The sequence below is a fragment of the Suricata suricatta genome, chromosome 9, assembly GCF_006229205.1.
Source record: "Suricata suricatta isolate VVHF042 chromosome 9, meerkat_22Aug2017_6uvM2_HiC, whole genome shotgun sequence".
In the NCBI taxonomy this organism is placed as follows: Eukaryota; Metazoa; Chordata; class Mammalia; order Carnivora; family Herpestidae; genus Suricata; species Suricata suricatta.
Window position 1 is genome coordinate 135,265,227 of NC_043708.1, and position 14,844 is coordinate 135,280,070.

The following is a 14,844-nucleotide window of genomic DNA, read 5'->3' on the forward strand; positions in this document are numbered from 1 at the left end:
CTCCGAGGCCCACGCGTCCCTGCAGCCGCCCGCCGCGCCGCCCGCGGAGCCCGACAGCTCCAGCCGGCCTTCACCTGCGGGGGCGGAGAGGGGGCTGGGGGACGGGCGGGCCACGCACCGGGGCCGGGACAGGAGGGGGACGGGAGGGGAGCTCACGGGTCACGAAGGCGGTGTAGCTCCAGCTCGCGCTCACGCGGCAGACGTCGGCGCCCTCGCCCGGTGTCCGCAGCGGCTCGGGGCTGTGCACCTGTCGCCCGTGCCCCGAGCCCAGAGCCTGCCCGAAGCCGCAGAAACCGAAGCCGAACCAGGACCCGCGGCGCTCCTCGGCCATGCTCGGGCGGCGCCCTCTGCTGGCCGCCACCTGAACGGGGCGGGGGGGGTGCGGGTGAGAGGCGGGACAGGGTTAGGAATCCTACCAGATTTAGGAAGATTCCGGGCTGCCTAGAATGGGGGCACTTTCCCTGTCCTCCCTTTAACGCCAGCAAGCTAGGCGTCCCCCAGAGTGGGCGCCAGGTAGTCAAGTGGCCTCTCCCTTAGACGCTGGCCTATCCGAGCCCCTCCAGCGCCACATTCCCAGTGTCAGGCACGTTATCTCATGTAATCTTGGGAACCAGAATTCCCCCATTTGACAGAGGAGACTCCCTGAGAAAGTAGCCTTTACACAACCACACACAGTACTCTTCCCACCAGCGCAAAGCGGAGCGCTTGGGAGACCGTGCCCTGTGCGGGTACGACCAGCTCCAGGATTCACAGGTTTGCCCCTGCAGGAGCCTGTGTCCTTGGCCAATTTACTTAAGCTCTCTGAGTCCAATTCAGTTTCTTCAGTTTTACAAAGGCAGGGGGCAGGAAAGGGTGCCATCTGAACCTACCCTGTCTGTGTGGAACAGATAGAAAAAAGAGTTTACTGGCACATACCACGATAGGCAGAAAGGAAATACTGGCTTATTAAATAAGTTGATTTAAATAAGTCCAGTGGTACTGGTTTTCCAGGGACCTATATAAACAATGTCAACTGGACCTCACTTATTTATTCGTCTTACAAACATTTGTTATCTTGCTCTGGGCCGATGAGAAAGACGGCTGTCTGTCCCCAAGGAGCTTAAACATAAATGGGGAGACAAATACACAGTCCAGTGGTTACAAAAGCAACGCCGCTTTTTCCGTACAGCATGTTCGGCTTGATCAGAAGTTCACAGACATTTTCAAGCGTTTGAAGTCAGTTATTGGGTCCCTCCTGCAACCAAAGCTCCTTGACACGGACCTGGGCTCCGAATCCCTTCCGTGTAGTCCCAACCCAGGGGAGCCTCTGACCTTGTTCCTGACCCTGTGCCCTCCACCCTCTCGGGCAGCTCCTTCCGACCAGCACTCTCGAGGGAGGAAAAGCGGGGCACAAGGCAGCGGCCCAAGAACTGCTTGCCAGTCCTGGAAGGAGCCGGCTGACAGCTGCTGCGGAGTAAAGGTTTGAAGTGCCCGCCCCAGGCGAGGCGCCCATTGGCTGCCGCAACCTCCCCTGGCCAATCGCCGGGGACGACAGCGACGTCAGCGCTCGGGGCGGGCGGCCGCAGGGCGGTGCTCACCTCGCTGCCCACAGTCCGCGCCGGGGTCCGTCCAGCCCGAGCTCCGTCGAGCCGGCCCCGGGGCTTGCGCTGGGCCGCTTCGCCCTCGGTGTGAATAGGGTAACCTTCGGCGGGCCCGACGCAAGAGGTCGGGGCGACGGAGCTCGGGTCAGGATCCGAGTCGAAGGGCTGGCGAGGAACGACTGCGGAGACGCGTGCTCCCGGTCATTCCCCTGACTCCTGGACGGCGGCGGCTCCTCCACACGCGCGCGGGGCCGATGCCCAACAGGAAGCAGACGTGCTAGGCGGGCGCCTCGGCGAGCATGACCTTCCATTGGTTCGGGACCTGCCACTCATCGCTGCGAACCAATGAGCTTCAATCTGGCCTCCCGGAACGGAAGTAGGCTTCTCACGGACTCTCCGCCCCGGCAGTTGTGGGAACTCTTGCCCTCACCTGGTTCAGCCAAGGGATTCCCTCCCCACCCCCCTGCTGAGGGAGGAGCATGCCCTGAGGACGCGCCAACCCCCAATTCAAACCACGGCCAGAGTGGAGGCCACTGGGAATTCTCGATACAAAGACAAAAATGCTGAAGGGGCATCTAGAAGTCCAAACCCGTTTATTCCCAAGCGACTGAATAGATTTTTTTATTAGCTGCCTAGGTTTACCCCTTGACCTTCAAACAGAATTAAAAAGCAACTCAGCAGGCTCCGGGGTGGAGAATCCATTGGATTCCTTCTGTACCGGTGGCTGTGCTGTGCGTCCAACCAGGCCTGGCTCACAGCCAGCCCTCCCTGCCTAGGGACCGGGCACGCATTTCAGTTCCATATACTTGAGGGTCGAGGCACTCCCGCAGGCTCAGGAGATGCTCCCAGCTGGTGCGGCTGCGTGAAGTGCCCTTTCCCGGAATCCACAGGCTGGGGTCAGGGTGCACCTGCCCCCTGCCCCCTTCCCAGCTGTCTACAGTAGTACAGGAAAAGGGCCCTGCTGTGTGAGGCTGGAGGCAGTGCTGGCAGAGCAGGGCTGTGACTGAACGTGGTCCCTGACTTAGCAGAGGACATCAAAGGGCAGCTACGGAAGAGAAGCCAGCGTGCAGCATCCCAGCCCCCCCCAGCCCTAGCTGTGTATGTCCTCACTCCTCCGCTGCAACAGGGGGTGTGTGTACGCGGCAGCCCCTCACTCTCAGTCCTGGTTGGGTTTGATAAGCCCGTATTCCACCGCTTTTCCCAGGCAGGCTGCGGCAGCCCTGGTGACAGGGCTTTCTTTGCCCTTAGCCAGCACCGACAGGATCTCCAGCCCTTCGCTCTCCATCAGCGTGCTGGCGATGTCCTTCGAGGCCTCCACCATGTTCAGTGCCACCACGGCCCCCCGGTGCTGCAACTCCTGGTTGGGGCTTAGAAGCAAGGCCTGCAGGATCTCCAGCCAGTGTGTGGTCTGCGGGCAACAGGGCAGTGCCACCACCGAGCAACAGGCTCAATCCGGCAGCACATCCGTGTGCCCGGAGATCCCGCCCGCCAGCATGCAGGGAGCTCCTGGCCCACCTTCCCTCCCGCACCGAGGCACTGACCACTTGGGGGATGCGGCTGCAGAGCGAGGGCCGCACGGACGTGAGCATGGCCAGGCCCCCGGCAGCAGCCCGCCGCAGCAGCTCGTCGTCCTCCCCGCTGTACAGCACCAACAGCTTCAGCCGGTCGTTGCCCTTGGCCTCAAAGAGGTCCTGCACCTGCAGCCAGATGAGGGGAGGGGACGGAGTCAGCTGGGGCAAAGCCAGGCGGGACACAGGTACTTCTGCATGCCTGCCCCTCACGAGCGCCCCGACCGGCCCTCACCTCCTTGCTCATGGCCAAGTTGCACATGCACTCCGTGGCTGCCCGGCGGATCATCTCGTGCTCCTCGAACATATAGCCCTCAATCATGGGCACAGCCTTCTCCTTCAGGATCTTCTGCCTGCAGGGCCGAGGGTGGAAAGGTCGGCATCCTCAGAGCTCCCATCCACCTCCCCCACCCCAGCATCCGCACACAATCGAGCCCCAGGCCAGGGACTTCCCGGGTAGTATCCAAAGAGCCTCCTGCACCGGGTATGAACAGCAATGCTTTGCAGCTTCTTAAGCGGGCCTGGAAGAGAGCTTGGGACCGAGGAAGATGCTCTACAGTAGGAGTTAGGAGGCTGGCGGGCTGGTGATGGTGATGCTCACAGCTAACATTCAAGCACCCCCCTGACCCAGAACTTGGACAGTCTTTCTTAAAGGTGCAGGTGTGATTATTATTGTTTTGCACAAGAAGAGACCAAGGCTGAGTTGTGAATAATGGGCCCAATATCACAATCGGTAGTAACAGCTGACACCTACTGACCGGGCACGTTGCTGGGAGCCAGGTTCTGTGTCCTAAGTGCTTTTGCCTGCATTTTCTCATTTACCTCTCCTTGCTACTTCTCCTATAGTACCTGTTGGTACTAGAACAATCCCATTTCACAGAAGGGAATCTGAGGCACAGAGCAGCACTTGTTTGAGGCTGTGCACTGGTAAGCGGTGATGTCAGGACTTAAACCTGGGCAGTCTGACTCCAGAGCCTGCACCGTCGCTGCCCAATGCCTTGCCCACTTGTGGAACACTGTACTAGTCAAACGTGGCCTGTCTCCCCAGCTATAATACACAGAGGTCACTGTGAGGCTCAAACTGAGCAATGACCCAAGAGTGCTCTTCAGACTGTCAAGCACAGTCCTGGGGGTAAATGTCCTCCCAGCCCAGGCCCCCCCGTCCCAAGAGACCTTACCGGAGCCTCTCACTGATCCCGGCCAGGTTGGTCAGAGCCATGAGTGCCTCGAAGTTCTGCAAGCCTGAGCAGTTGAGGTGCAACAGGGAGACGAGGGGCCGGACCACCTCATAGATCTGTGACACATCCACCTGTCAGGGCGACTCGCCCCACCCCCTGAAGGGGAGAGTCCACCTCCCCACCCCCGCCCTGAGAGAGAGGGCTGTCCTCCCCACGCCAGGGTCCAGCAAAGCTGCCACGTCCTGTCAGTCCCAAGGAGGAGGCACAGCCCAGGTCAGAGGCCAGCAGGACCCAGTGACAGGTGGAGGGGAGGCCAGGACTGGGGCAGCGGGACACATACCCGCTCACCAGGAAAAGTCATCTCTGGGTTGGAGGTGATGGTGAGTTTGGCAAGAGCCTGGGCTGCCTTCGTCTGCCCCACGTCAGTGCCTTCTAGGGCCAGCGGCAGCAGAGCCTGTGGGGACAAGCCCGTGAGAGTCCGGGATGTGTCCTGGTGGGTCAGGCCCAAACCACCAGGCCCTGAGCCCTGACATGGTGCTCCGCTCTCTCCTCCCCTGGGCTTGACCACGTTGTCTGCTCAGACCCTCTTCCCTTCTCCCAGGCCTCCCCCCCTTAAGCTGCCCAAACACTGCGGGTAACAGCTATTGAGGGCCAGCCACAGCTTGTGCTAGGCCCCGGGCCATGCAGGTCAGTGACACGGGGAAGAGGAGAAGAATTCAGGACTTGAATGGGCACAAACCTGCCTGATTGGCACCACTCACTCAACAGGAAGACGTTCCTGCTGTCACTCGTAATGCCTTCCAGCCTTGTCTCTGGTGTAGTGGCCACTGAGTCACGTTTTCTAGACCATCAGGAAGGAGTCTGTAAGCCAGCTTACCTTGCCCCCTCCCTGAGCAACCACAGTGCCACGGTCTTCTACATCGTCCACCAAAGCCAGGAAGACCCTGCGGGGAGAGGGCACGGGTGGGGGGGGGGCCGGGGCTCTGACCGGCAGACACCCCACCGTCTGGGCTCAGCAAAGGCAGAAGCTATGCGGTGGCCCCCTCGCTCCCAGAGGCCCGCGGCCCCGGGACCCGCCCCTCCGCTGTCACACGGACGGCCCAAGGCTCCTGGCTGCGCACCTGGAGAGCAGCTCTCGGCAGGAAGTGGTCAGCACCGGGCTCTCGGTCTTCACCATGCACGTCATGGCCGACACCACGCCTGCTGCCAGCAGCTTCTTCACCCGAGCCCGCACGAAACTGGGTTTGTCCTGGGCGGGGAGGCAGCTTATCAGCAGAAGGGCCTCGGCTGACAGGACAGGGAAAAGGGGACCCTCCTCACAGCACAAATTGACAAGCCCGAGTACAAAGGGAAAGAAACCCGCTCACACGGAAGGCTGCTGTGGGTGCCCCAGGTCAACAGGTCCCAAAGGCGCAGAGGCCCCCAAAGCCTCTCTGAGGCTCCCTCACCTTGGGGTGCTGCTCAGGCACGTGCTGCTTGGCATACTTGGCCAGCTCCACCATCTTGGGGTCCGGCTCCTCGTAGTCGTAGCTGTTGGTGCAGTTCACCAGTGCCGAGGCCACCGCAAAGAGCACTGACCTTTCCTCGGACTGCGGGCAGCAGAGGGGCAGTCAGGCGGCCATCCCGGGGCAGAGGAGCACAGGGTAAGTGCTGCCCAGGCCCCAGACTCTACCTCAGCAGGACCGGGTTGATTGTGAGAGCCTCCTGGGCCTGACCTGGCCCGACCTTGAGAGCTCACACACTCGACCTCCTGAATTCCTCCAAAGAGATCATCCATCCTGGCACTGCGGGTGCAGCCCAGCAGGCTAACGCCACAGAGCAGCCATGAGGGCTGCCTGCCCTCCCTGCCCCCCGCCCCAGGCTAAGTTCTAATCCCAGACATGTTCCAGGGGACTACAAGAGGCCACAGAGCTACCCTGCTGAGCTGGAACAGAGCCTTCAGGGCGGCCTCATCTTCCACAAACTCTTCCTTCACGTCGGCGTCAAAGGTGAGGTAGGCCAGGCCCTCCACTGCCCAGCGCCGGGTGCCTGCATCAATCTGGTCATTGCACAGCCACCTGGGGACGTGGGGCAACGGATGACTGTCAGAAGGGGGTGGGGAAAGGGGCAAGCCAGGACCAAGCCAGGAAAGCCATGGGCTCGCCTGGAGGAGAGTAGGTCACAAGGAGGCCCCACCCTCCACCCCGACATGGCAACACCAGATAACTCACTTGCGACACTGCTTGGCCAGTTTGAGAGTAGAGCCTTCGGCAAACTGCTTCATGCTGAAGTCCGTCCCTCCAGCAGAGCCGAGCTTGCACAGCCCCTGCGGGGGGAGGTGACAACTAGCCGCTGGTCTCTCAGGATGGAGGCAGGGCTGGGCTCCTCTGTGCCCGGCTCTCTCCCTGACATGCTGCCCGTCTCTCTGGAGTTCACGCACATCCACCCCAGGCCACCACCTAGAGCCCTGGCAGCAGATCGGCTACTGGGGTGGCCACGTGACACACATCTGCGGAGACTGGCGTACTGTCCACTGTGCAGTCCTGGGTCCCAGCCCCTCCAGATCTACACTGGACTTGCTCTGTTCCTTTCCATGTCAGACACAAAGAGCCCTCTACAGGTGGAGCTATGACACAGGTGGGGAGAAGACAGGTGCCTCAGCCAAGGCAAGATTCTTCCGGGATGGGGAAGCCCAGGACTGAGTGCCCCAAGGAGGAGGACCGGCCTTCCCAAGCTGCAAGGAGGCCAACCAGTGCCCCAGCCACGAGCGCCTGGGGCCCCTCCGACCAGCCTGGCCCAGCGGTCCTCCTCCTCCATCTCCTCCCGGAGCCGCTCCTATCACCTCCAGGGGGCAGCACACGCCACCCTGCATTCTCGGGGGTCCTCTCTGGGCCAGGCTCATCTCCCTGACTGGACCATGCGCCCCGCGGGAGAAGCAGCCAGGACGCATGCCTCTGTCTGGCCTCAACAAGGCCCCGCACGTCCCATACTTTCACCCGCGTGTGCTGGAGCTGCACCCTGAGATACGGGCCACCCAGTACCCCGCCCGCCCAGGCCAGGCCCGCGCGTCTCACCACCAGCGCCCGGATCCGGATGCTGTCCTTCTCGCTCCGCTTGTACAGGTCCTTCAGCAGCGAGACGCCGTTGGCAGTGATGAAGGAGGCCCGCTTGGCCTTGCCGGCCGCGTGGATGAGGGCCTCCACCGCCACCAGCTGCTCCTCCTCCCGCTCGGAGGCGCACAGAGCGATCACGCTCTCCATGACGCCGCTCAGCTCCAGGGCCCGGTTGCCGGCTTCGCATGGGCCCTGCAGGAGGCAGGACACCGTCTGGATGGCCCGCAGCTTCCCGGCCAGCCCTTGGCCCTCAAACCAGCTCCTGAGGGGCACAGGGTGACAGCTGTCATGCCCAGGCTGACACAAAGGGACTCTCCTTCCCTCCCTTCTGGTGCGCTGGTCAGGCATCTGTGCTACTTGGGCAGGAACAGCAAGAAAAGCTGCCGATGGGGAGAGGAGGGTGGTCCCCTGGACACCAGCCGCATGTTCTCTCTCCCTGGCTTTCCAGGCCTCCCCTGATCATACATCTGCCGTCGGTTACTCTCACTCACACCACCGTTTCCCTCCTTTCCTCTGCTCCTGAAGATCTGACGTCTGCTTATTCCATGATCTGTCTGCAGCCCCCGCCCCCCGTCCGCTCCTTAAGCGGGGAGCAGGCACAGAGCAAGCGCTCTGTGAGCACGGGGTGCTCGGGGACATTGCTGCGGCGGAGAACGGATCATAGAAAGAATGTCCCTGGGAGACATTCCCACTTCGGGAAAAGAAATGTCCCTGTCCCCTGCGAGGCGTCCCCGAGGCTGCTCTCGGCTGAAGACCTTCCCTGCCGCCTTCCCCGCGGGGTCAGGACCCCTGTCGGAGTCCCTGGCGATGGGACGAGGCGCCAGCCCCCTTACTTGATGTAGTTTTCGCAGAGCCGGTGGAAATTCTCCCTCTCGGCGTCACACTTCAGGTCATCGAAAAGCTTGCTGAGGAGGACGGAGGCGCTCATGCGGCTGTTGGCCGTCACCGTGAGCTCCCCAGCAGGGTCCTGCACAGAGCCCCCCACCTCCAGAATCTTCTTCAGGCCTGAAAAGACACACTACTTAGGCAGCAGAACGCTACTTCCAGCCCCTAGCGGCAAAGGGAGGAGGCTCCCTGAGAGAGGCAAGGAGAAGAGGGACCCCGGACATGGCCAGCCCACCCCCCACCTCCGACACAGGCCGCTCTGGGGTCGGGGAAGGAACTCAGAAGTGAGGGCTGCATGGGGGCGCCTCGTGGCTCAGTCGGTTAAGCTGCTGACTTTGGCTCAGGTCATGATCTCAAGGTCCGTGGTTTTGAGCCCCACGTCAGGCTCCGTGCTGACAGCTCGGAACCTGGAGCCTGCTTCAGATTCTGCATCTCCCCCTCTCTCTGCCCTCCCCAACTTGTGCTCTGTCTCTGTCTCAAAAATATTAAAAAAAAAAATCAGGGCGCCTGGTTGGCTCAGTTGGTTAAGGGTCGGACTTTGGCTCAGGTCATGATCTCATGGTTTGTGAGTTCCAGCCCTGAGTCGGGCTCTGTGGTGACAGCTAGCTCAGAGCCTGGAGCCTGTTTTTGGATTCTGTGTCTCCCTGTCTCTCTGACCCTCCCCTGCTCACTCTGTGTCTGTCTCTCAAAAATAAATTTAAAAACACTAAAAAAATATATAAAAAATAAAATACAATAAAAATTAAAAAAGGAAGTGAGGACTGCATGGTGGCCCTCCCATGGGGCCAAATGCTCTGGGGGTTCTGAGGCTCCTGGTCCGTCAGACTGAAGGGGAAAATAACACCCATGCCTCACATCATGACTGGGACACTGAAGGATGAGCCCCCAGGAAATGTATTCACGCAGGGACTTTGCCAAACCTTCTTTCCTTACCTTTTAAGAGATAAGAGAGATATGAATTAGTTAATGAATATACGTATGCATGTGTGTATTTAAATTTAAATACTCTTTCCAAGTACTCTTTCTGCCCAATGCAAGGCTCGAACTCATGACCCTAAGATCAAGAGTTGGCCTGTTCCACTGAGAAGGCCAGGTGCCCTGAGAAGTATAAATTTATATAGTGAACTTTCACCTACGGGGGTAACTGGGCCCAGTGACCCAAGCAAGATATAACACATACGCTCAGTATCCTTGCCCTTCTTCAAAACCGATCGCCTACCTTGGTCAATGACCCAGAGGGTGAGGCTGTTGTTGGGGTCCTTAGGAGACTTCCGGGGCACTGTTTTAATCAGGAGGGTCAGAGCATTGTCCCGGCCTTGACCAGAGACTCCCACCTCGGTCAGCAGCTCCAAGAGGTTACTGATGAGGACCTTCAGTTCCCGGGCAGGGTCTGGCAAGGAGAAGACATCAGCCATCAGCACGCTCCGCGGTGGCCCAGCCCCGCCCCACCCCGAGCTTCCCCAGTAGGCCAGGGAGGCACAGGAAAGGGAGCCCAGCATCCTGGGCTCCGGCCTTCCCTGCAGGTACTCTGGCTGTCTAGAATCTCAAGTAAAATACTGTCCCCAAGCCGTATTCCTGAACAGCCCACAGCGACAACGAGCTGGCTTTTCTGGCTGAGTCCCTTTCGCCTCCACGACTGCAGCACCCAAAGGACGGCTCACCCACGATGATGGCGCCTTCCTTCCCTCTGAAGCCTTTCTTGACGCCCTCCTTGAGGGCATCAAATATAACCTGCAGGAGGTGGCAGGCGGCCAGGGACACGGCCTGGTTTTCCACACCCAGGATGGAGACCACGCGCCGAGTTCCCAGCACGCTCAGGGTGGCCACTGTCTGCGTGGAACAGAAGGGGACAGGGCCTCCAGTTGGTGAAGGGCAGCCACAGAGACCCCTAAGTGTGGGCTGTGAGTGTGGCCAGAGGCGGAGAAAACATCTGGGTGGAAAGCCCAGGTCCAAGTGGAATCAAAGTGGGCCCGAGGGTGTGACCAGGGGCAATGTCAGGATTACCCTGCTAGAAAGGCTGCCTAAAGAAAGCACTCCAGAAACATCCCCTGCTACCTCTCCTCAACTCCAGTCAGAGGGAACAAGGAACACGGAGGCCCTGGGAGCAGCTGCTTTGGTTCACGTTTCCCCAGCAAGGAGTCCCGGAAGCCTGGACCAGCTCCGGGACGCCAGGTCCAGGGACACCTGGTTCTTTTCCACTGCCAACTGTGAGGCTCTGTCTCCAGTCTGGGCACGTGGATGTGCACGGACAGACTGCAAGGCCTCTCCACCCATTTCTCAGCGGGATAGTCACACTGGTTCACACTGGGACGGGCAGGAGGGCAGGAGGAGGTGGATGGAATTCTCATGGTTTCACGACTTTCAGTCCTGGGAGACCCAAAAAATACAATCTGAGCTCGGCCCAAACATCTTTCACAGAATGTCCACAGCTCTGTCCCTGATCTAGGAATCACAGGCATCTCTGAAAGGTACCAAGGCTCGAGTCCCGGTCCGCTGGGACCAGCCTCTCAGGCAAGAGCGAGGGCACGGACTTCACCAGGGCAGGCAAGTTCTTGTTGAACTGTCTGTGCTGGACACGCCCCGTCCATGCGGAGAATCCATTCAGGGTCAAGACCAGCCTATGCGGTCACCGTCTCCATGGCCCAGATGCTGTGGGTCACGTCACTGACCACTTCATCCGCTCAAGGATGCCCCGCAGGGGAAATGCCAGTTTGGTGGTCAGGGAAGGACGGGGACCCTTCTCCTGGTCACCAGCTTGCACTCACTGAACGGACGGTGCGGGAGCCCGGGACCAGGCGTCTCCAAGACGGCCGCAGGGAAGCCAGCCCGTGCTGTAAGCCCACCTGAAGCAGGGGCTCGGGGTATCAGTGGGCTGCTTTTGCTCTTTATAGGCCCCAATTCATCCCAAACCAGTGCGGCACCCCCGACCCTCTGCCCCACCTACCCGCGACTGGTGCTCCGAGCAAATGCCGACCAGCGTGCGCAGAGCCGCCAGCATGAGGTCGGCCTCGCCCGTGTCCAGCAGCCGTTGCAAGAGCTGCACCCCGTTGCTCCGGAAGATCTTCTCGGCCCCGGCATCCTCCCGGGCCAGCACCACCAGGTTCTGGGAAGCCTGTGTCAAAGGAAGTGCGCCACAGTGTGGACACTACACGCAGCACAGGCCAGGGCCGGCAAGGACCCCGCGCTCCGGACCTCACTGCTTCTGCTCAGCACCTGAGTGATCCTGGCCATAAACTGAACCGCTCTGAACTTCGGTTTCCTCCCCTGTGAGTAGAAGGAAGAGCTTGCTCCTGGGATTGACGGTTAGAGTAAACGGAGCCCTGAGTCCCTGGCACAGGCTGCCTCAGTCACCTCTACAGCCCTAGCCCCTGGCAACAGGACACGCGGTGAACACAAGTTCCCTCTCTGTGGCTCACGCTCAGGCCCCAGGCCCCGTAAGCTCTCGCTTGGGCTCAGGGAGCGCGGCTGCCTGATCGGAGAAGGCCAGGGGCAGCTCTGGGCTCACATCGGCTCCCAGGGAGGCCACTGCAGGGGGGCAGCTCCAGTGCGGGGTCAGCCCCCACTCACTCCATGCAGACCTGTACGTACCTTCTGCTTTTTCTCGGTGCCTTTCTCTTGGGGGTCCAAGAGTATCTGAAACATCTGTTCCACTTTGGCGTCCGTCGAGGACATGTACCGCACCTGTGACAAACCGCCAAGGCATGGAAGAAATCACTCTTTTAGCCAGAGACATCACCCTCCCCATCTGTTCTCTTCGGCCCCTGCCAGGGCCGGGCTCCGGGCTCCGGGCGGCACAGCCAGGGCACCCGGGCTGAGGCGGGCACCAAGCCACCTCGGGCAGGACGAGACTCGTCTGGCAGCTTCACCCAAACTTCCCGCGGCTGTTTTCCTCTCCGAGCCGCTTCCCGCTTGGGCAGGGCGGGAGGCGCCAATGCCGCAGGCAGGGCCATTCAGAAGGGCAAGCCTCCTGTTAGCCATGAGGCAACCCACTCCCATGGGTGCCATCTACGCTGTGGCAACGTGGGTGCCCTGCCCATGACATTGAACTCAGCACTGACACCTGCTGCAAGGAGCCAGAAGGTCGTGAGGTAGTTACTCCCACTCCCTGTGGCTCCAGAACTCTCCTTTGACAACTCCTTTTTTAATGTCTCTTTATTTTTAAGAGAAAGAGTGTGCAGGGGAAGAGCAGAGAGAGAGGAAGACAGAGGATCTGAAGCAGGCTCTGAGCTGTCAGCAGAGAGCCCAATGTGGGGCTTGAACTGATGAACCATGAGATCGCTTCACTGACTGAGCCACCCAGGCGCCCCTCAATCAGATTATTTAAAAAAACTTGTCAGAAATTGGGGCAATTAATTGTCAGTTAAGCGTCTGGCTTCAGCCCAGGTCAGGATCTCAGAGCCCACTTTGGATCCTCTGTCTCCCTCTCTCTTTCTGCTCCTTCCTGCTCACTCTCTCAAAAATAATAAATAAACAAACAAATAAATAAAATAATCTAATTAAGATCATTGTAGCCCCTCTTGCTGGTGTATGGCAAAGCTCCAATTTTTCATTACTACAAACAAGGCTGAAATAAACATGCACAGACCTGCTGTGTACACGGGCAAGGGTGTTCTAGGGGAGGTGGCAAGAAGTAAACATACTAGATCACAGGATGTGCTCCTTTACAATTTTAAAAGGTATGCTAAAGAGATGTACCAGTTTATACCAACCTCCATCAGTCATGAGCAAGCCCGCCACTTAAACGTCTGCCTCGAACTCTAGCAAAGGCTAAAAAGTTTAAACGTTTGGTCACGAGTGCCTTGGTGGTTCAGCTGGTTAAGCGTCTGACTTCAGCTCAGGCCATGATCTCACGGTTCGTGAGTTCGAGCCCCCCCCCCCCCGCCCATCAGGCTCTGTGCTGACAGCTCAGAGTCTGGAGGATGCTTCAGATTCTGGATCTCCCTCTCTCTCTACCCCTCTTCCGCTCTCATTCTCTCTCTCTCTCTCTCAAACATAAATAAACATTTTAAAAAGTTTGCCAAACAGATAACCAAAAAAAGCGTGTTGCTGTTATTTTCGTTTGCTTTTCCCTAACCACTACCAAGACTAAGGCTCATTCCATAAGCTCATTTGCCATCAGTATCTCCTCTCTGTGTTTACACCCTTTGCCCAGATCCATTTACCAGAGGTGACCCTCTACCACCTCTCTACCTCCCTCTCTCCCTCTCCCTCTCTCTCTCTTTCTCTCTCTCTCCCCTTCCCGCTCCCATGATTTACGTGCCTTCTCCTGAATCTGGCCCCCGATGCTCCTCAGGGCCTCCTGGAAAACTTTGTTCTTGGGCTCCAGGCTCACACATCTCTGCAGGTCAAGGACAGCCTGGTCCAGACGGCCCAACTTCTCTAGGGCTTGGCTGCGCCGGTACAGTGCTTTGACATCCCCTCCGTCCTTTTCAATGGCTGAGCACAAATGGGAGCTCTGTCAACACCCATGAGGCCACCAATCTCCAGGCAAGAGCAGTAGGGAAAGATCTCGAGGACCAGAGGAAGGTGGGGGGACAGATGAGGGATTCAGTGATCCAGCCTCAGAAAAGGTGAGGGTAGCTGCTGAAAAGGAAATGCCCGAGGATGCAGGAAAGAAAGAAAGCAGAGGCGTTTCAGGGGCCAAAGGAAAAGGAGAATGTGAACATGCAATGGTCCCAGATCCCGGCCCACCAGAAGCCCCACGGCTCCACACCACCGCCCACGGGCCCTACCTTTGGATGCTTCGGTTTCGGCTTTGCCATAATCCTCCTGCAAGAAACGGTTCAGGGACTTGAGAAGCTGATCATCTCCCTTTCCCGGCACTAGCTGGGCAGCAGGGTTGTTCCCAAGAGCCACTTGATTCCCCACCACCCGGAGACAAAAGAGACAGCAGAACAGTGTAGGTGGCCTGGGAGGATGAATGCCCAGCCGGGGCCCACGCAGCAGCGAGACGGGGACACCGGGCCGGGGCAGGACCGAGGATGAGCCCCGGGCTCCCTCACCAGCTTCAGGTGGCAGGCGGCCCGGTTTCGGTGCAGGATGGCCTGGTCCTGAGGCGTCGCGCCCAGAGCCAGGGCCTGAGTGTAGGCCGTCAGGGCGCCCTCGTAGTCCCCGCATTTGAACAACTCGTTGCCCTCCTTCCGCAGCTGCTCCACTGAGCTGGCCTGTGGGTGGAAACATCGGGGATGGGCTCTGGCCAGTGCCGGGGACTGGGAGGGAGGAGACTGCGGGTCAAAGGTAAGTCCCATGGAGTGTCAAGACTCTGGGAGAAGGAGACTCGGGAATGGTCAGAATAGGTGGGAGGTAACGATGGCACGAGGCGGACGGGTACGCACCCCGGGGACAGCCTGCCGGGGCTCAGGGGTGCCTGGACCACTCACAGTCATCGCGGAGCCGGCGTCCAAGGCGCGCGCAGGCGCAGTCTCTGGGGCGGGGTGGGATCAAGCTCGGGAATCTGGCGTCGGCCGCCCCGCCCTGGTCCTGCGTCAGAGACGGAGGCAGGGAAGGGGCGGGGCCAAGGCGAGAGCGTGCCGGGAGAGGG

At 59.6% G+C, this 14,844-nt stretch overlaps 2 protein-coding genes across 3 annotated transcripts in view; both read right to left on the reverse strand.

Moving 5' to 3' along the window:
* Window positions 1-2,068, reverse strand: part of RCCD1 (RCC1 domain containing 1) — a 7,463-nt gene extending 5,395 nt beyond the window's left edge. Inside the window, exons 1-3 of the mRNA XM_029952301.1 lie at window positions 1,578-2,068; window positions 157-361; window positions 3-74 (exon numbers count right to left, since the gene is read on the reverse strand). Of these exons, the coding sequence (XP_029808161.1) occupies window positions 3-74; window positions 157-331 (247 nt within the window). The 5' untranslated portion in view covers window positions 332-361; window positions 1,578-2,068. The remainder of the gene's footprint in view (window positions 1-2; window positions 75-156; window positions 362-1,577) is intronic.
* An 88-nt stretch (window positions 2,069-2,156) lies between these two features.
* UNC45A (unc-45 myosin chaperone A) lies at window positions 2,157-14,765 on the reverse strand. 2 transcript variants are annotated; one of them, XM_029951311.1, is made up of 20 exons: window positions 14,684-14,765; window positions 14,306-14,467; window positions 14,036-14,072; window positions 13,564-13,739; window positions 11,892-11,984; window positions 11,248-11,415; window positions 9,965-10,133; window positions 9,523-9,693; window positions 8,252-8,423; window positions 7,380-7,680; window positions 6,537-6,631; window positions 6,242-6,383; window positions 5,775-5,915; window positions 5,448-5,575; window positions 5,204-5,270; window positions 4,667-4,780; window positions 4,327-4,442; window positions 3,384-3,501; window positions 3,122-3,277; window positions 2,157-2,988 (listed from the first exon to the last, which is right to left on the reverse strand). In XM_029951311.1, exons 1-20 carry the CDS (start codon window positions 14,687-14,689, stop codon window positions 2,737-2,739), a joined length of 2,784 nt encoding a protein of 927 aa, XP_029807171.1. In that variant the 5' UTR covers window positions 14,690-14,765; the 3' UTR covers window positions 2,157-2,736. The 2 variants fall into 2 exon arrangements, with proteins under 2 accessions (XP_029807171.1, XP_029807170.1); XM_029951310.1 differs by having other exon boundaries at window positions 14,639-14,727.
* Window positions 14,766-14,844: the final 79 nt, after the last annotated feature.